This window comes from Corvus kubaryi, unplaced genomic scaffold (assembly GCF_017639235.1).
Source record: "Corvus kubaryi isolate FWS band 111438036 unplaced genomic scaffold, C.kubaryi_AGA036_p1.0 132, whole genome shotgun sequence".
Taxonomy (NCBI): Eukaryota; Metazoa; Chordata; class Aves; order Passeriformes; family Corvidae; genus Corvus; species Corvus kubaryi.
Window position 1 is genome coordinate 5595815 of NW_024580666.1, and position 20024 is coordinate 5615838.

The window sequence follows — 20024 nt, forward strand, 5'->3', positions numbered from 1 at the left end:
CAAATACATCAAATTCCTACTACAACATATGCATGAAGTCATCAAACAGGCTGATCTGAGAGGTAGTGCAGCCACAGATTTTCCAAGGAACATTTCCTTTGTAAAAAAGTTAAAGGACTATATTCTCTCAACAATAAAATGACAGATATTAGGACTCAATACAGGTCAGGAAGAAATGAAGTGATTCCCTCACACAAGAAGCCTTTTTTTCAGATCACTATCAGAAGCTCTAAATCAATCAAAGTTTTCTTAAGCTTTTTTTTTTCCCCCACCTTCATCCAGAAAAGAGAAATAGCAGTGTATTTCATAACGGGTGTCAAATTCTCATTTCCAAATATCCTAGAAGTGATGGTTTATTTTCTATTAAAATAAGGTAAGCAGATAAAATAAGCCCAACCAGGAAAGTTACCACTCCTGCACAGACTAGTATTGATTAGCTCGTGGGAGCTCTACAAATACACTTTGGTCACAATACCACCTGAAATAACTCACTTGGTGGCATCACCATTTATCAATACTGCATTTTTCCTGCTCTGATTGAGCTATTTTGACGTAATGACAAAATTGTTCTTGAAATATTCAAAATTCTGATTACTGCACTTTTCTGAGAAGCATACTTTTTTTTCATTATTTCTCCTAGTACTGATAACATTTACATTTTCCTTTGGAAGAAAAAGATTTGTCTTCATCGCTTCTCTTTGTATTTTGTTTTATTTTATCTTTTTCAACATTCAGCACAGCAAGGAAGACATATTTGCATGCTAATGAAAATCAATGCGAGAAAGCAATTAAATCAAACAAAAAGTAAAATCATCTCTGGAATTAATGAAACTCTTCTTCTCCTTTTAGAACATTAATTCAACACTGTCTTTTATACGCCAGTTGACTAATTGTCTACTCTTCCCTTAACCAAAATTATCAAGAGAAACAAACCTTCACGAATTCAACATTGTATTGTGCATCCTGAGAAAAAAAAAATTATAATTTTTTTTTTTTTGGTATGCAAGGACATGTATGTTTTAACTGACAAATTTAGATCGCAGCTCAGTTTTCCTAGGATCAAAAACTTTTAGATATGTGTTGCACCCTTATAACTCCAGAGCAGAGCAGAAATTTGAGAAGAAGGAAAAAACCATTACAAATGCTATTGCATATTCCAGTTCAATCTAGTTTTATATTGCTATTTACACAGCAATCAGCTCCCAAATAACTCTGATTAACCTTGTGCCTACTTTTGTAAAGAGAATAGCTGCAAACATGCTCGGGCTTCAAGCAGAGGGGACTTAATGCAAGGGCAGGCAGTCTGGCATAGCAAACTAATAAAACCTGGATTACGGGTAACCTGCAAACTGCACGGTGGGCAGAGCAGCAACTTTTGGCCATTGCATTACAAAGTATCATTTCAGAAAGCACTCTGCTCAGGGTTTTACAACAAAATAAACTTCAAATGATTTTAATGGTGTGTATTTGGCTTTAATAATGCTATTTAAGACTATATACTAAGTTGTGTAACTTCTGCCTTCAGACCGGGCAATTTCATTACTTTCCCCTATAAAAAGTGGCTTTAATAACTAAGCTTTTAAATTGTTTTCCCCATAATAAATAAATGACGTTAAAAGGCAGTTGCCAGCACTGAAGAGCTGGATCCAGTCCCACAGTTGACATTAAGGACATAGATTAGATCAAGCCAACAAAACACTTAAAGCAAAGGTTTTCCCTATTAGCTGTAGAAATTTTTAAACTGAGATACAGTAATATGAATTTAATGCCAGGTGAATGAGGTCAGACAAAGAAGAAATTATGTCAGCAATAACAGGCAAATTTGTACCAATTTCATGTCTACAAATTAGAGCACACTTTCCTTCAGAAACCATTTATGTCTTTATCAGCACAGAAGAAATGAAATACAATCACAACATCAAACTTGTGAGAACAGAGCTACAATACAATGATGTTTGCTATTATTTCTTATGGGCACATTATGAAGGAGGATGATAGCATCTCTTCCCAAACTGAAAAGAAAATTTAATGATAAAAGCAATGGTTTAGGTCATGAAACCAATCCTCTCAATCTCAGGACAGTAAAGTTGCCGTTCCTATTTCTCTTCCTCCAGTTTAAATGAACGTCCTTTTAGCAGCACATTTCTGGCTTATAAATTTCTGATGTCACATGCTACCATGGCACAGACCCAAGAGGTTGTGCAGCTACCAAAGACATCAATCCCCAGCAGAGCAAGAAAGGAGTTCAAGTCAGGTAACCAAAACCAATGCAAAACTGCAAATGCTAGCTGGGTCCAGCTTGCAGGCCAGCAGGCTCAAGTTTGTGTGGGAAAAAGGGACAAAAGTGTGAGAGAGGTGACCACACTTCTACTGTGACACAGGTGCTATGCCCACCATGCTGAGGAACATGCCAGGACCTGATCACACCACGGTCTGAAACGCTGACTGCAGAATGGTTTCTGTTGGAAAAGGCCTCCAAGACCACAGAGTCCAATTGCGAACCTACTGCAGCCAAAGCCACTGCTAAACCACATCCCTAAGTGCCACATCTACACACCTTAAAAATACGTCCGATCTAAACTAAGGATCTTAGCATACTTAATCTAGTTAATTAATGTATTAGTGTATTGTCTCTCAAAATACACTGCCCAACACACCAGCTGATGCCAAGTGTCTGCCCTTAGTATTCACTTCCGCAGTGCACGGTGTATTTGCTACCTCTGTCTTAAAAGAGAGCAGGTAGATGATCAAGCATTTTATACCTTAATTTTACTTGGAGATACCAAGTCTAAAATAGTTAAGTCTTCTAGATAGACAAACGCTTTCTCCTCCTCCTCCCAACCCTTTTATTTATAGCTTTCTTTTTCCTTCAGGTTAAATAGGTTAGGAATAATTACATCATCTTCATGACCTGCACCACGTCAAACCATGAATTATTTCTGCTCTTTTCCACTCCATCTCTATTTTAGCACTTTACTTCTGTAATAGTGCAACAGGAATTATCAGGAAGCTCCAAATCCAATTTTCATGTACCAGAACCACCTTTCCTACCTCATGTTCTCAAGACTTTGCTTTCCTTTTCAATTCCTATCACAAGCACTGCAACAGCTCTCCCAAGTACAGCAAAGCACCTCTCTTCCAGAATATCCTCAATATTGCCACACTGCAGTGCAGAGGGACTATCAGGCATTTGCTCTGTTCCTTTAGTCTCTTCTATGCTCAGCAGAGAGACCTGGTAGATGCAGCAACACACAGTACTTACAAGCACCCCCTGGTGCCACCACCACGTTTCCTACTGTTCAGCACCATGACTAAATCCAGCCTTTCTGAGGTTTTTCCCTCCTCTACAGAGCTTCACCATATACTGTCTTGGACCCAGCCAGGAAGTACTGGTGCAGCTGTGCCATGAGGCCATGTTGGGGGACAAGGACAACTATTCTGGGACCTTCTCCCTCCTGTCAGCAGCAAACATCTCCCTTGGCCATGAGACACCACCACCATTATCCCAGCAGTGTTGGGCATGACAAGCATAGGTTCACATTTCACTCTCACAGATTCAAAGCAACAGGGTGAGTGAAGTGTCCCATCCTGTTACCTGGAGGGTGACAACAAAAGCCACCTGTAGGACCTTCGTGGTCAATTTTAGCCTCAGCTCGAAATGAGGTGTTGGTTACCATGCAAAGGGTATTTGTGTGTGGTGCAGTGTTTGAGTTGATGACAGACCCAAAAAAAAAAAAAAAAAATACTGCCTTGCCCTTTTGGTCTGCAATTTTAAAAATACATTTTAATGGTACAGCAGTAGTTTAGATTTGGCCCAAATTTCATTATGTTTATAGTGACAAAACGATTTAAGGGAAACAGAGATATTTCCAACTTTTGTTTAGAAATTGAAGTGTAACCACAGCTTCTACATAGGTAACTACTAAACACAAAACACACAAAATATGTAGTGATCTACTGGATCACCGTAAGACCCAGACGCCTCAAGTGATACAAACATGTTTGCTTTCATTGTCCACTCTAGAAGTGTGAAATTAAGTAATATGGAAAAGGAAATTGGATTTAACAATGTGGTATTTTAATTTTTTTTTAAATTCAACAGATAAAGAAATGTTGGTTTGTTTTTTTCTTTTCCTACAGAAAACAGCATTTAATAGTAAAAGAAATCCAGCTGTCTACTCCAATGCCATCATCCCTTGTGGGGTTGAGAGACCAAGTTTACACCTATATGGGAAGTTTAAGGTTGCCAAGTACACCAGCATCTCAAAATCTAAAGGAAAAAAAAAGGCAACAAAAGCAACAAGAAGAAGTTATGAGCTGTCAAGAAAGTGTGTGTATGCATACGCACTTAAGCAACCCCTCCCCACAACTGCTGGCTGCCTTCCTTAGCCAAGTGAAATCAGCACAACCCAGCACTGGGAGGCTCCAGGGCTTGGCAGTGGTGCCCCATGCTCAGGGGGGTTTCACCACCCATATCCCATTTCAATGGCTGTCCTCTTCAGCCATTGCTCCTGGTCCTTTCCCCAACACTGCAGACACATGGCCAGCCCGGCACCCCATCGCCACAGCTCCCCATTTTCACATGGCCAAGGCACCATCTCGCCCCTCCCTCCTGGCACCAGATGTTTCCCATTAACTTTGTCTGCACTCAGCTCACAAGTGTCAACTGGAAAGCCCAGACCCCAAGTATTTTACAGATGAAACAACAACAGGCTCTTTGCCAATGACTCAGGCGTGGATCCCAGCCTCTGCTCCACACTTCTCAGGCAACTGGCAGAAAATAAGCCGAGAGCTGTCTGGGGATTTGTGTGGGAGACCTCCTCCACCTTGCAAGGGCAGGCAGCTCTGCAGCCCTCAGTGTAAGCAACGTGAGGGCAACACTCACAACCCCACTGTGTCTTTGAGTAATGGCAAAGGTCTGCAACACCCCCATGCAGGCAGGGAGGGAGGGGCTGGTGGCTCAGGCATGCAGTCACACTCAGCCCAGCCATGATGCCCACCCCACCTGCCTCTTTCCTCATCAGTCTCAAAGTGCTGCAAAGTGCCACACTGCTCAGGGTAAAAGCCTGTTCAAGTGGCCTCAAATGTCCCTTTAAGGAAAGGGAAAAATCACAGCCAGACAAAACCCCACTGTAGTAATAACTAAACAGTCCTCAGACAGCTCAGGTTTTCCTCTCTGCAGGGTTTGCTGTTGTGCCCGCTTGACTAAATATTCTGAGTTCCTGCTTCTTCAGTATGGAGTGTAGAAAGTAAATCTGTGTTCAGTCTTAAGTATTTAAAAACTTTCTCAAACTGCTCCAGTTTCAAAAAAAAAACCCAAAAAATTCTTATTGGTGCTTCTTGTCTCTGTTTCAGAGCAATTATTATCAGGGCACTGGAGACATGATAGAGTAACTATCAAATACTTTTCTATTCAAGTTAAAAATAGTTCAGAATGTGATACCCCTTTTAATAAAAAAAATAAATTAAGTAGCATCTGACAGAGGGTTAAATATTACAAAAACTGAAATATTGAGAAAACAATAAAAATAAACATTGAAATATAACACGCTTCTTTAGAGAAGCATTACATATTGGAACATAGTCCTTTGACTGGATATTAATATCCAATACACATCTCAAAATTCATTACTTCTTAAAAGAACTCCACAATTAGTTTTCTAATTTTGATTTTATAGATGAACAGGCTGGTTTCCAACATGCCACATCAAACACTGTGAGAGTATATATAGGAACTAACCACAAAATATTCCAGGATCACATCATTGCCATGCGGGTTTAATTTCTTTTTATCCATGTGCTATTTTATAAAATAATTATTTTAGCTTCATGTGCACGTGTAAAACAGATGCAGTGTTTCATGTTGCCACTCCCATACTGACTGTAGTGGAAAAAGTCTCACTCTAGATAATCACAAGAGAAAGCAGTGCCTATCACAACTCCTCTTCTGTGTCCTTTATCCACACTGCAAGGGCGTTTAAGAAAAGGAACTGGAGACTAATCTTTAAATTAAACACTAGATGGAGCCCACTTCCCAAGACTGAAAAATGAAAGCTCTCCTTGCAGCAAACTCCTACAGCCTATTGCAATATCTGGTAATGCATAAACATGACAGGACTCAAACAGCTGCAAAGACTGTCCTTAATGCAAAAATATATACTGTCCATCAATTATATCTCTGCATAAAGGGACAGTCTTTAATACCAGGCAACTGCAAAGGAATTTTTATTCCTCTACAGATACATTAGTTTGGTGTACAACACCCACAATACTTGAAATAAATTAGGCACACGTGGACTTTTGTAATACCATATGACAAACATAACGCTGGGTTGAGAGAACTATGGCCAGGTCTGACATCTCTTCATTTTGACAATAAACTGTACTGATTCCGACTATATGAAAATTTTGCACACATAAATTAAAATTAAATAGGAAGAATCCTTTTTCAGTTGGTTCGAATCAGCTCTAGCAAGAAGGCTCATTTGTGACGTTTGCTAAAATGCCGCCTCTCTCAAATGAAACATACCACACACTCAACTAGAGATAAGTGAGCTTTGGTGTTAAAAATAGGAATGCAACAACACCAAATCTCGGTACAACTATTCTGGTGAGAAAGGAAAAGAAAAATATAGAACCAAGTTGCCAAGATCCAAACTGAGCAGCCTCACGGATCCCGGATAACTCCATTTATCGCAGGCTCCACCACAAACAACTGCCAGTTCTGCAGTATTTTGGCCCCACTCTGGACTGGTCTCCCAATGCAAAGGGCAGGCAGAAATTGCAGGCAGACAACCCTTGGCCCTTCCTTAGCTTGTGAAAGGACATGCTTGCAGGAACAGCTGGAAGCCAAGCAGACAATAAAGTTGTGCAAAGCCTCAGACCCACTCCCCAGCAATGCAATTCTGCTGACAGCCAGGCTATCACTGATTGCTTTAACCTTTGCTCAGTCCAGGCCACTGCCTTCACCTCACTCTTTTTCTAACAAACCCACGGTAATAGCTTCATCAAGGTTAAGATAAGCACAAAGGCAGTTATCTTTACCACTGAAAACTACCTTTTGCTCACAAACAGTTATCCATCCTGCTCAAACAAAATTAAGCACAGCAACCCAGCTTACCTTAGGGCATTTTATGAACTGGCTGGGAGGAGAGACAAAGGGAAGTTATTACCTACCACCAACACAGATCCTAATGGCTATTTCCAGAAGGGAAAATACAGTGTCTGTGATGATCAGTGGAAGTTTTCTTTTTCCCTAAAGGGCCCTACTCATTCCTTATTTCTGAGAAAGGCCTACATAGCACATTTTCTTTGTCCCACATCCTCATGGATGAAAGCTGGTCTTTGGAGTCTTGCAGGTTACTGTTGGGATGCTCTCAAACCAAGCAAAGCTCTTCAAACGTGAGACCTGCTGCTAGGAGATCGTGGCTGTGCTCACCATCACGCTGACAAGTGACCGCTCGACCCCACAAAGAGCACGCACAGGACGATGATCACATCTGTGTGTCAGAGCTGGGGCTTGTGAGCAAACATACTGCAGCCATAAAAGCAATGGGCTTTGCAGCTGTAGCAAGCACACAGCCAGCTCAAACATTAATACTTCAGTCTGTGAATATCCTGGTTCAGTCCTATTACATTATGTTTGCCTTCCAGTATATCTAAACTGGACATGTATCTGCTCCCAGATGGGAAGACTGATTGGTGTCTTGGTTTTGGGGTTTTTTTGGTTTTGACAGTGGGTAAGCACCTAATAGCAAGCACCTAACATTTCCTTTACAACGAAATCTGAAAATAATTAGCAATTGTTTGACACTTGATCTAAAACCATCTGGGAGAACACACCCATGTACTTCCACGAGCTTCTGGTTCAATAAAACAGGGACTTTATTAGCAGGAAGTGTATCTCACCAACCACACAAATTAAGTGTCAGCAAAAGGAGGAGACAATTGAAATACCAGCTACAGTTGTAGGTTTGACTAAATAGTAATGTTTAACTACTTCCTTATCACAGTCTTCCTATACAACTATAATTTAGGAACCTTTGCCACTGTAATTTTCCCTGCTTCATTTTCTTTACGGCTATGCTTTTATGTGTCAGAATAAATAGTTGTTCATCAGCACTATTATCCATGCAACAGCTGAAAATAACCAGCTATGTGAAAAAAACAGAGACGAACAAATACAAAGGTTTTGCATAAGTATAAAAGAAATTAAAAGGCAAATTACCCAGTGTGGTATCTGATGCTGGAGGGAAAGTGGACACAAAGCCACTACAGTTACACAAATGTAACTCTGAAAACAGACACTGTGCAGACACATGGAGCAGCATGCCTACAAACAAGGTAAAGTTAAGCCTAAAATATAAAGCTTCCAGTTTCTCACAGCAATAATCCTGATGGCTTTCAGCCCCAGAACATGGAAGGGACAAAACTCTGGCCTTGCTGGGAGCTCACCCACTAAACCACATGCCATCGCAGCTGGGGCACGACTGACAAGAATGACAGCCCACTAAGTATGTGGGTGGAAGCAGATGGAATAGTGGTTAAAAAAGTGCAAAAATAAGCAAAAACTTTTTAAATCCCATTTGGAGCTACTAACTGTTGCTTTCCATATTCACCTGTATTGCCTCCAAACACAAAGGAGAAAAGTCAATCTGCAAGTTAAACTAATGCCCTTCCAGGAGAAACAAAAATCAAGCAAAAAACCAAAACCAGAAATATAACAGAAGAACTGAGATTGGGTAAACACTTAAGTTCATTCAATTGCACATTCACAAAGCATATCCCACTTACAGCGCATTTTGTACATTTTCTGTTTACTTTCAAGTGTTTGCCAGACTAACTCCGATGTTGCAAGCCATCTTCCTGAAAGCACAGAGACAAACACACTTGGAGGGTTGTGTAAACCATTAGCAGTGCTTTGGTCCTCTGACCTATCCACACTCCTCTTTACAGATTCACCTCTTTCATCCTGCAAGGTTGTGTCAGTACCTTAACTGCTTCTTTCTTCTCTCCCTCTACAGAAGCACTGTTTAGGTTCACATAACCACCCATGAGCACCTACATCACCTTGGGGAGCTGGCTCACGTGCAGTCCGATCCTCCCACAGATTTTCATCCACCTCCTATTTGCACTCCCACACAATTTTCGAAAGACTGCAAATAGCCACATATCAATCACTAAAAAAAAAAACCAAAACCCACTAAACAAAAAACCCCTGAAAGACTGGAAATATTCTGCATGAAGAATTTACTTCTCCTGAAGTCTCCTCACACAAGGTAAGAGGTGTGTTAACCAATATAAACAAAAGTCAACTGATTATTTCCAAAATTTTAGAGACTAGTTATACAGCTACCATTGGCATAAAACAAACCGCATACAGCTTCTTCAGAAGCAGCAAGTGCCAGGTTTTAATTGCTTTGCTCAATTAAAAACCAAAAGCAATGAACGCTCACAGACAGCCCCAGACAGCCCTCCAGAATGAGCCTGCCCAGATGCTACATCCCTTTTCATCTTACAGCAGCCACCACAGCTTGCTGTTACCACAACACCCTCCATGACCATGACACTTAATGATTCCAGCTTTACTCTTTTTCCCAGCATAAAAATCCCTCTAAATTCAAGTGGTTTTTAATGGATCACAAGATAATTCAGCTAGGAGGGACCCCACAAGGTCTCTGGTCCAGGCTTCTGCTCCGAGTAGGGCCAGCGGTGAGATCCAGCTCAGGGCTTTGTTCAGTCAGGTCCTGAAATCTCCCAAGGATGGAGACTGCACAGCCTCCCCAGGCAACCTGTGCCCCTATGCAGCTGTCTGTCCTCAGACAGAAAACATTTTACCCTTGTAACCAGTATGAACTTCTCTCATTTCAACTGGTATCCACTGTCTCTTGGCCTTCCACCACTGAGATGAGCTTGGAATGATGTCACTCTTTTAGTGAAAAGAAATCACTCCTTATACTTTCAGCTCTGCTATTTATCTGTTTATGCAAAGTACACTTTGCTCTGTGATTTAGATTGCTGTTTCAGATTTTAACTTTGCTAACAGCATTTGCCAAAAATTCAAATATAACCAAATCAGAGTGAAAGTGAAAAACAAATCTAAGAATAAAACTTGGGTGGAAATGCTCACCCATGTGATCACATCAAACTTTCCCTGATGTGCCATGGTGATGGCAGCACTTCAGCACTCATTACTGCATTTCCAGATATCGAAGAAGCATCTCTTTATATAGGTGCAACATGAGAGCCAATTATTCATGTAGATTACAAAATAGGCCAAAAAAGCAAGATACATGCTGGAGCAAAGCTATGAGGAATGCACTCTGCTAGTTTTCAGACTCAAAGAGTTTTGAGCCGTGTGTCCATCACAGTAAATATGCATTGCTTCCTGGGCCCAGAAGCTATTACTTTTTCAGGCTCCTCAAGGTTCCTTAGCACATCAAAGGACAACAATCCACAGCAGCAGTCACCTTACAGACCTTACTGCTACTCAGTTACCAAATCACCCAGTACCAGTCATGCAGAAGGCTTCTTAACTGCTCTCCTAAGCCATGCAGCTGAGGAGTAAGAGACATAACCAGAACTAAGAGAGGAGGTAAATGCAGCAGTGCAACACATGTTCATGCTGCCTGAAAGGTCATATGATATGTGATTAATGCCATTATCCTCCAGGACTCTGGAAATTGCCGTGAGCAACAGCTTTCCAGCATAAGCTATGGATCAATAAAAAGGATTAAGCAACAATACTTCAGAAATGCTCGAAAGCAAAATACCAGGTTTTATCTCAAATTTTCTCTAAATCTGTCCCTGATAAGAAACTCCTAAGTTTGAGGTCCATCTTTCGGTCTCTGGCTCTTTACACTAGCGCAAGAACGCAGGTGACACAAACTGTGCACATTCAAGAGACTGGAAAAGGAGGAGGAGAGGGAAAGAGAGCCAGTGTCAACCTTCCCCCTCCCCCCTGAAGGGGTGTGTACAGCTAAACCCAGCCACAATCTGTCAGCAAGTAGCCAGAGCCAGCCCTACGCTCACTCCCACACCTTACCGAGGATAGGGCCATCACCACACCCGGAATGCTCGCATCATTCTGGGAGAGGACAGACAGCCAACCCCACTCCCAAATCACATTTGTCTTGTCCCTCGAAACTTAAGGCTGTGCATAAACGAGGTTGTCACCACACAAGTGAGAGGTGAAGCAAGTTGTTTTCCCTAATTAAACCTATTAGTAGTAACGAGTCACTCCTGCTAGGTCTAAATAGCTCAGAGATAAATCCCAGGCTGCTAGGCTGCCAACCACCTCCCATCAGTGCTCAGAGGCAGCTTTTGTACTCCTCCAGACAACACTGGGTAAATACTACCACCTCCAACCATGCTCCTGGAGCAGATCTCCAAGTTGATAAATTCAAAGCAAATGTTTTCCGTGCAGCTGTCCAGTCACCTTTATTGACAATAAAGCCCAAAACGCCAAAACCTCCTCCTCAGGGAGCAACAGCAGATACACCAGATGAATATTCTGCAGGTTAGGTGCCTGCACACAAGGAAAGAGTATGACCATGACAAAGCTTTGTGCTTTTTTATTTTTAAAAAAAGAAACCTCACTAGAGACTACTTGGGATGGAAGACCTTTTCATGGAAAATTCGTTCACAATATTTAATGCAAACACACCATCAACACATCATCTCTTAAAAGTTCACACCACAGGCAACATCAGTATTAGGAGCAGTAAGGAGAATGACACAGTGCTTTTCTAAAAAAGCCATCCAATGAATTAATCATCTTCTGTCTGAACTATTTGCAGAAACAACTGAATAAGCCAGAAAAGAAAAATTAAAATGTTCTAAGCTGTTGCTTCACAGTATGTCTTACAGAAAAGTAATTTTAAAATTATTACAAAGACAATAACACTCAATCTCATAACATGACACTATTTCAAATTAATCCCGTGCATGTTAATTCCTTCACCTTTGCCAGTGATAAAACAGAATAAGAAAAAAAAAAAAAAAAACCACTCCATCAAAAATAAGTTGAAATTCAGTAAGCTTTGCCTGTTGCTTTGACAAAACCAACACTGCAAACATGGCCTTAGCTTTCATCAAGCACAACTTCCAATACATAACATTCATCTTCTTTCTCCCAAGTAAGCTTTCACTTACTCCCAAGTAAGTGAAACTCATTTTGCAGACTCACCAAGATTATCCATATTCCAGGAGGCAGCCGTTCATCGTTTGCGAAGTCCATGGTTTCAGCACAGTCATAGCCATCAGTAGGAGAATGAAGGGAAAAAGAAGAAAAAAAAAAAAACCTCTTGAGATTCAAAACACAACACCACTGCTTTCTGTAAAAGCAAAAAACCCCCAAAGTTTCAGGTAACTCATTAAATGGACTTAACAGAAACAACCCCCCCACCCTCCAATTTACTGTAAAAAGAAATAAAACCCCCCACAATATCAATGTTAATAAAAGAATAATAATTACAGTCTAATAAAGATCTGTCAAGACTGACCTCATAAGGAACATTTTGTGAGGGGGGAAAATGTATATTTAAGAAAAAACAAACCTTCTACTGCACCTCCCCCATCAGGCAGTAACAGGTGTGCAATATCACACATAGGAAAAGGTATATTATTTTCTCTTATTCTGCTGACATTTTAAAATCCTTGAAGAGGAGAGGTAACATTTGGCAAGGAAGTAAGGCAAAGCCACCACAGCAACTGCTCAGCTTCAGAATCCTCAGTCAAGGATGGGGGATTGGTAATTTATTCTTTGCAATTAAGGGGGCCTGCAGCTTGCCCCACAGCTGAACATCTACACTCTGTTACACATCTGCAAGCCGTCAAGAACACCCAAGCTGAAATAATTGTTTTTTTCAATTTGGACTTTGAACAGTGTCTGAGTGACCAAACCCAGTGTGTGTCACTTCTCTCCTACTAATAAAAACCCAAGAAAGAATTTTACAGCTTTCCCAGGCTCAGCATTGATTTCTTTTGGCAACTGTTCCAAAACAGTCGACCAATTTAGCGTTTGGGTTTGTTTTTTTTTTTTTTTGCTCTTCTGTTTGGTTGGGGTTTTTTCATTATTATTCCTTTGGAGAGGAAATGCTTCAAAGAGATCGGTACAAAATGCCAATTGCTGTGGGTTAACCTAAACAAACTGCATGTGCGTATGTAAGGGCAGACAAAGGCATGCTCTTCTTTTGACTAGAAAAATCAATTGCATGTGCAAGTTCAGGAAGTGCACAAGGTCCTGAGCACAGACAAGAAGGCGAGAAGAGTGCTGAAGCCTGCGACGAAAGGAAAGGAGGCAGTGAAGGAAATGCTGTCATCATCTCCCAGCAGCTCCGTGACCATCAGATTGATCACCAGGCCAAGGCTGACAAGATGCCAAAAGGCCAGAGGCCATTGCAAAGTCGCTTCCAACAGATTGGGATATATCTTCTCAGTTCACGTGTTTCGACCATCCAAATTCTCCAAACCAACTGTTCTCAGGAACAGTCATCCTCACAACTCAGTGCTCTTCTGCTGGGTCACAGCAAAGGGGCCTGAGGCCAGAGCAGCATTTTCGCCTCCAGAAATCTCAAGGCAACTCAGGAGAGCAGTGAGCCACCAGCACAGCCCCTGGTGTGGTTCCTACTTGATCCCTGCAGAAATCATGCCATATGAAGGCAAATTTATCTGTTAGAGTCAAAAAAGAAAACTAAACTGTCACAAGCAACTAATTTGCAGCTCCCCCCCACCCCATGGATAATGGCTTATGAGTTAGCTCCTCCTCAGCCTTCACGGCCCATTAATAAGACAGCACGAAAGGCTGCAGAAAAAGGAAGATGACTGCTCACATATTTACCACTTTGCTAGAAAACAACTTTTTTTTTTTGGTTGCTGTTTTTGTAGGAGTGTTTTTACAGTAGGAGCCTTTCCAGTACCTTCATGTGAAGAATATTGGAGAGGAAAGGGAAAAGAGATTGCAAAAGATTTGCCTTCATTTCTGATTTCTCTTGTCAGTCTTGTGGACCCCAGTCCTTCCCCAGAGCTGCAACCATGCACCATTACTGTCAGTGTGACTGTAGTTACAGATTGCCCTCAAGATATTACCTGTCTTTTACCTCTGCCAGGGAAGCTGAGATTCCTGGGAGAACATTTTTACTGGAGCAGATATGACTTCAAGGTACTCCCAAGGACTGCAAAGGCCAATGAGTCACCTGACTGAACACGGGACTTCATATTACTGAAAGTGAGATTTTGATGGTGGCATGGAGCAAGCTTAACATTAATGTTATCAGGATATGAGAGGTCACATGAAAGCAGATGTTGAGTAGGCGGGAATGGCGGGAAACGTGGCGTGCAAAAACACAAGGAAGAAACAAAACAAAAATGTATGGATGACTCAGAACTGGCAGAATTCACACAGGAGAGCTGCTGAACTGGTTTATTTAGAATGGGGAGGGGACAGGAGAGCAGCATGTCCATTGACAATACTGCAGATACATTTCTGAGTGAAAACAAGAGGTGGTTGTTGAAGTTTGACACGTTATAAGGGGCAGATTTCCATCATCAGCTCAGAAGGTTTGTGGGGGAAAAGAAAATATCACGATATGCCGTAATGGGATGGATGAACCAATGAGATGTAAATTGCCTTGAGCATTGCAGCAGCATCCACTGCCTACACTACATGCCAATTTCTTGGGTCAGGGTGAGAAGAGATACATAAGAGCAAAACCACAGGGACATTCTGCATTTCCCCTGTTCCTCTTCACATACTATTTTTGCATGACACTGGTTATGAAACTGAAAACGTTGGTTCGGCTTCAGGCAGCAATTTTAGGGTCAATTGCTTCTTCACCAGACACTGAAATCACAATTTGTCAAGCATCAAATTAACTGTGAATGTTTTAGGGGACAGTGAACTTGAGTTATGCATTATTATTGAGTCCCCTTCCTCAAAAGCCTGTCTTGTAATCCCTCTTGATATGGCAGGAGTCTTTTTTTTTGCTAGAATCACACTTTAAGATGAACTCTGCAATTACACTACTTTCTTTTTGCTCCATCAAGTCATTCCTGACTGTTATGCACTCTTGAGAGTACAGATCTCAAGTGGTGGAATATACTTTCAAAACCATGTGAAGCATTTTATCCATTTATCACAAGAGTACATCAATATAGGTTTTCCAGCTGAAAGCATTTGACAGTTTCCTGAAAACTTTTATAGTTCAGCTTGGACTCATTCCTAACCCACAGACAGGGTAAAAGACTCATCTGGCACACCACAAAATAAGTAAGCAGTAAAGCCTTAATGAGGTTAGCTGTCCAACAAAGCCCCAAAAACCAGGGGTACGCATATTTCCCTAATTCTGACAGTACGATGCAGAACAACTACAAGCCTTGGTGCTGCAACTGATATCACTCTGTATCCAGCTGAATCAAACTGGTGTTCAAACAGCATTCCAGCCAATGCCCCAGCAGGCTAGGAAAGATGGACACTGGTGGAAATTGGAAAGCCATTGCTGGGAATGATGCCAGATTTGGATTTATTGTGTCACCTCCAGTAGCAATTCTAGGTCAGAATCAAACTTTTAAATTTTACTCTTCTATGCAAACGTTCGACAGTGGATATGAGAAACATATTCTTTAAAATGGAAAAAAAAACAAGTCCAGCAATGTTCTGCAAGTTCTATAGATCTTCAGTTAATTTAAATGAGAAGTAATATTTCATATCCTGATGGGATGCTCATAAAACTTTCGGACATACATGGGTTAAGATGAAAAAAAGATTAAATCAGCAGTGCCATGAAGATTTTACATTTAAGTGATACATGACAAAGTTGAATTTGGTTTGTTGGGCCTCCATTTCAGGTCTACCTCACCAGTCTGCTATCTTACCATTGAGGTGCTTGTGAAAGTTTACCACACCACGAGCCATGAGCTACACAGCTGAAAATTCCCACTTGCCTTCAGTAAAGCAAAGGCAGCATTAAATGTCAGCAGCATCAAAATTTCCCCTTTACCCCTGAAATACAAAGCCCAAGTGCTATTTGAGTGTCACCAAACACAAGCTGTGCTAAGTCCTCAGAAGGTGAGAAACTTCAGGTCTTAGCAAGGTTTCCCAGGTTCACCCGAGAACACGTCTGTGGAAAAGTTGTACACCTGTATGCAAATAAACACATACATAAACATTGCATATGTATGTAAACACAAATGCAACATGCATATGTATAAATGATGTATAATTGATATAAAGTGGCTCATCACCCAGCAGGTGGCACTCATATCCTGAGCTCCCTAGCACTGCTCTACAGGAGGCACCATCTTCCTGAGAGGTAAGGACACCATGGGCACAGAATCACTCACCACCCTTTTGCAAGGCCTGATGTGTCAAGTCCAGCATCCGGGCCAAAATCCCATTTAGCTTACTGGCCAGGCACCCCCTCCATTAATTCCCTCAACAGCTGCAAGACTCCCCTTTGACTGCTGCTGATTCTCAAGTGCTCTTGCAGCCTTTCCAGAGGAGCAGCATTTTGGGGACTGAAAGGGTCCTGGAATATTTTCCATATAGAAGCATCACATTATGATGTCAAGAACAATGCAACTAAATGTAAAGCTTCCTTCAGACTTCACCACTTCTTTTCTCCATTTAACACACCCAACCAGATTTCAGTTAGCCCTACTAATAATTTGGGCTTTTGAAGATCTTATGAATGAGCAAATCAGAACTGGCAGAGGAAATGCTGTTTTCCTTTGATTAAAATTAAAGACTTGTTTTCACCCAAGACTTAAGTGTCACCATTGCACATACATTCTTAATACACCTCCTTCTTCATCTGAGTGGTGCTTCAACTTCAGCTGAGTGGGTTTGTTTTTAAAAAAATATTTTCCTTTCCAATTCAGTATTCCACCCATCTCCCTTCCCTCTTAAAAAAAATAAATAAAATCAGTTTAGAAGCATCAATTTGAAAACATCAGCTCTTCGTGGAGCAGTGCTGTTCCCCGTTAAGAGAATGCTTCGTGTCAGATTGAAAGATACCTTTCCAAGGTCATTTCATGTTCCAATGGGTTTGTTATGAAGTTGTGGAATGGCAGATAAGGTTGCATGAGATAGTAAAGTGCCTTCCTAAGCTAGTTCTGGGCAGTAATGTGCAACCAATATTTGAGCAAGGGACTTCAAGAAACTTCATATGCTGAAATAAATGCTGCTGCAGGAAGGACAGGAGTAGTACTGAGGTAGTGATAATTTGTTTCCCAATTGAAAAAGAAGCCAAAGAAAAGGCCATTTTCTGGACAAATTTGTGCGAACTGCACACGTTTGTGGACTTGGCAAACATTGGGTGCTTCTAGGAACATTAGGGAGTATCTCTTCAGCAAGTTAAAATACTCAACCCTGCGTAATAATGAAGATTTGATGTTAAAAACTGGTCAATTCAGAATCAATAGTGATGCCTTCAAGTTACAAGAACAAGGATACAAGAGTAGCTCTCTATTAAGTACCAGGACTGATAATTTGCAAGGTTAGAAAAGGGAGGGGGAAATAAAAGTGCATATCTAAGAACAGTTCTTCGAAAATGTTGTAGTTGCAAGTGTGAGGGATGATGATCCAGTATTTTTAGACTGCTTCTAACAGATCCCAAAAATGGAGGAAACCATATAACAGTATCCTCTTAGCAAGCTTTTAATACTGCCTGAGCCTATCCCAAACTCTGAAAGAAGGTAAGCATCTGGCAGCACACTGAATTGCGTGCCACCATTTCAGCCATCATACTAGGGACTAAATCCTTCCCTGGAAATAACAGAGGAACAAACATGCAAACTCCAGAGAGAAGGGGGGAAAAAGATCCTCCTCACAAATGGTTAGCTGCATCTTAACGTGGTTTAAAGCTTGACGAAGGATCACCCGTTTGGAATACAAAAATGCAAGTATTTGGCATCGAAACAGCCCTAGCAAAAGGGCTGGGGAGCCTGACAGGATGTTTTTTCAAGTCCCAAATGAGCATTTTGGGGGTCCAACAGCCTGACAAGAAAAAAATTAGAAAAATGGCCACCCAGCACTGAACTATGCACAAAATGCAGAGTTTCGGCGCTTCCAGTTCTGCATTGCACCCTGCGCTCCCAGCCCCCCGCATTCCCACAGGCTCCCGAACGCCCCCGGCTCCCCCATGGCGCTGTCCACTGCCGGGGAGCGGGGGGGCTACAGTCCCTCGGCGCTATCTGCAACCACCCCCAGGGCTCCATTACTACTACTTTTAATTTTCCTGCTACTATCACTTTTCTAATGAATTGCTGTTACTACAGAAATGTAAATGTCGCCAGCTGAGCAGTTCGGGGTTTTTTTTTAAACATCCGAAAAGGTAGAGAAAAGGGGGAGGGGAGGTAGGGAACACTTCATTAATCTCCACTATCAAACATTTTTAACGCTAAAGCCACACCGACCCCGCCGCCCGCAAAACCTTGCGGCTTCATCAGGACTGGCCCCAAGCCCCAAAAAGGAGCTTCAGCGCCCCATCAGCAGCGGCTGGGCTTACCAGCGGATGCTCCGCTGGCCGCGCTCCGGCTTGCGCAGCACGGCCCCTCCGCGCCCCCGCAACCCACCCCCGCCGCGCACCGCCCGTAACTTTGCGGGCGCCGCCGCGTCCCAGCGCCCAGGCGGATCTTCCGCGGGAGATGCTGCGTTCCGCGGAGGGCAGAAAGGCGGGAAGGGCAGCTGAGGGACAGGGTCCGGCAAGAGCCGTACCCCGCCTGCGGCACTCCCGCACCGCACCGCCTGGCGCCGCGCATCCCGCGCCGCACCGCGGGCAGCAAGTCCGCCCCGACACCGGAGCGGGGGCAAACCCTGCCCGGGGACCCCCGAAACGACCCACGGCGGGGACGAGTGGGGTCACGGGACAGCCCGTACAGCCAAAAGGAAAAACGCGGAGAGGGGAATGGAAAGAGGCGAAGAGACGCCCCCGCGCCGCAGCCCTGCCGCCCCAGCCCTCCCTCCCCGCGCAGCGGCGCGGAGCGATGCGCAGCGGCAGCGCGCCCCGCGGGGGCAGCGCACGCCCCTCGGCCCTCCCCGCTGACCTCAAGCCAAGGACAGCTCGGCGGTCCCGCTGCGCATCGCGACCCGCGGGCCCCGCTGAACGGAGCCAGGCCAGGGCGGCAGCAAGGGCGGCCGGGGAAGCGAGGGGAGCGGGGGCTCCTCACCTGAGCCTGTCCCGGGAGGTGCTCTCTGCCGCCGCCGCGGGAGGGACGCGGCTCCTGCCTCTCTCCACAAAGAAGGCTGGCGCGGACAGCCCCGGCCCGGCGAAGTTACGTGCCGTCGCGGAGCCGGGCTCCCACCTGCAGCGCCCGTCAGAGTCCGGCAGCCGGCACGGCACGGCTCGGCACCGCACGGCACAGCTCGGCACGGCTCGGCACCGCACGGCTCGGCCCGCCCCCCTCCTCCCCATTGGAGCCGCCGCCGCCCCGCCTCCGCCCGCCCGCCCGCCCGGAGCGCCCGCGGGGGCGGCGGTGGGCAGCGAGCTCCGGGACCCTCTTGCCCGCGGAGCTGGCGGCCGGGGCAGGTGAGGAGCTGTGCGAGGCATCAGCTCCTCTTGCCACCCCGCCACGGCCCTTGGTTTGTGGGGGTTTTTTTGGCTGGTTTTTTTTTTATTTTCTGGGGAAAAAAGGAAAATACTAAAAGCGAGTCTGTGAGGTTACTTTATGCCGTTGTTTCGTGTTGTTAGGCTTACGAGGAGCCTGTTGCCTCAGCAGGCGCTGAGAGGCTTTGGTGGAGGCACTGCTACACGGTCCGAACCATCTAAACATGGTCACTAATGCCCCGAGCAGGCAGCGGCAGCTCAGGCAGGATGTCACAGGGTGTGTACTCCGTGACAGATCCAGGGAAACCACAAACTTCTGTGCAACAGCCAGAGGATAGGGCCGGTTGGGCTTCCCGAGCACTTCCTGAGCAATGCTGACTGCAAAAAACCTGAGCACCTCATTCTTTCATTGCTGCTTCCCTCAACAGCCCGCAGCAATTTCAGGCTTTTTTGTGTTTTGTTTTTCTATCTAAATTATTG

General features: G+C 43.6%; 1 protein-coding gene across 8 annotated transcripts in view; it reads right to left on the reverse strand.

Annotated features, from left to right (window-relative positions):
- EPB41L3 (erythrocyte membrane protein band 4.1 like 3) overlaps nucleotides 1-19385 on the reverse strand; it is a 143191-nt gene extending 123806 nt beyond the window's left edge. For 7 of the 8 annotated variants that reach the window (XM_042031014.1, XM_042030966.1, XM_042030937.1 and 4 more), the window contains exon 1: nucleotides 12558-12624. In XM_042031014.1, coding sequence (XP_041886948.1) covers nucleotides 12558-12609 — 52 coding nt within the window. In that variant the 5' untranslated portion in view covers nucleotides 12610-12624. Of the gene's footprint in view, nucleotides 1-12557; nucleotides 12625-19167 lie in introns of those variants that run through there. The other variant, XM_042030790.1, reaches the window with a different exon arrangement.
- Between the last annotated feature and the right edge of the window lie 639 nt (nucleotides 19386-20024).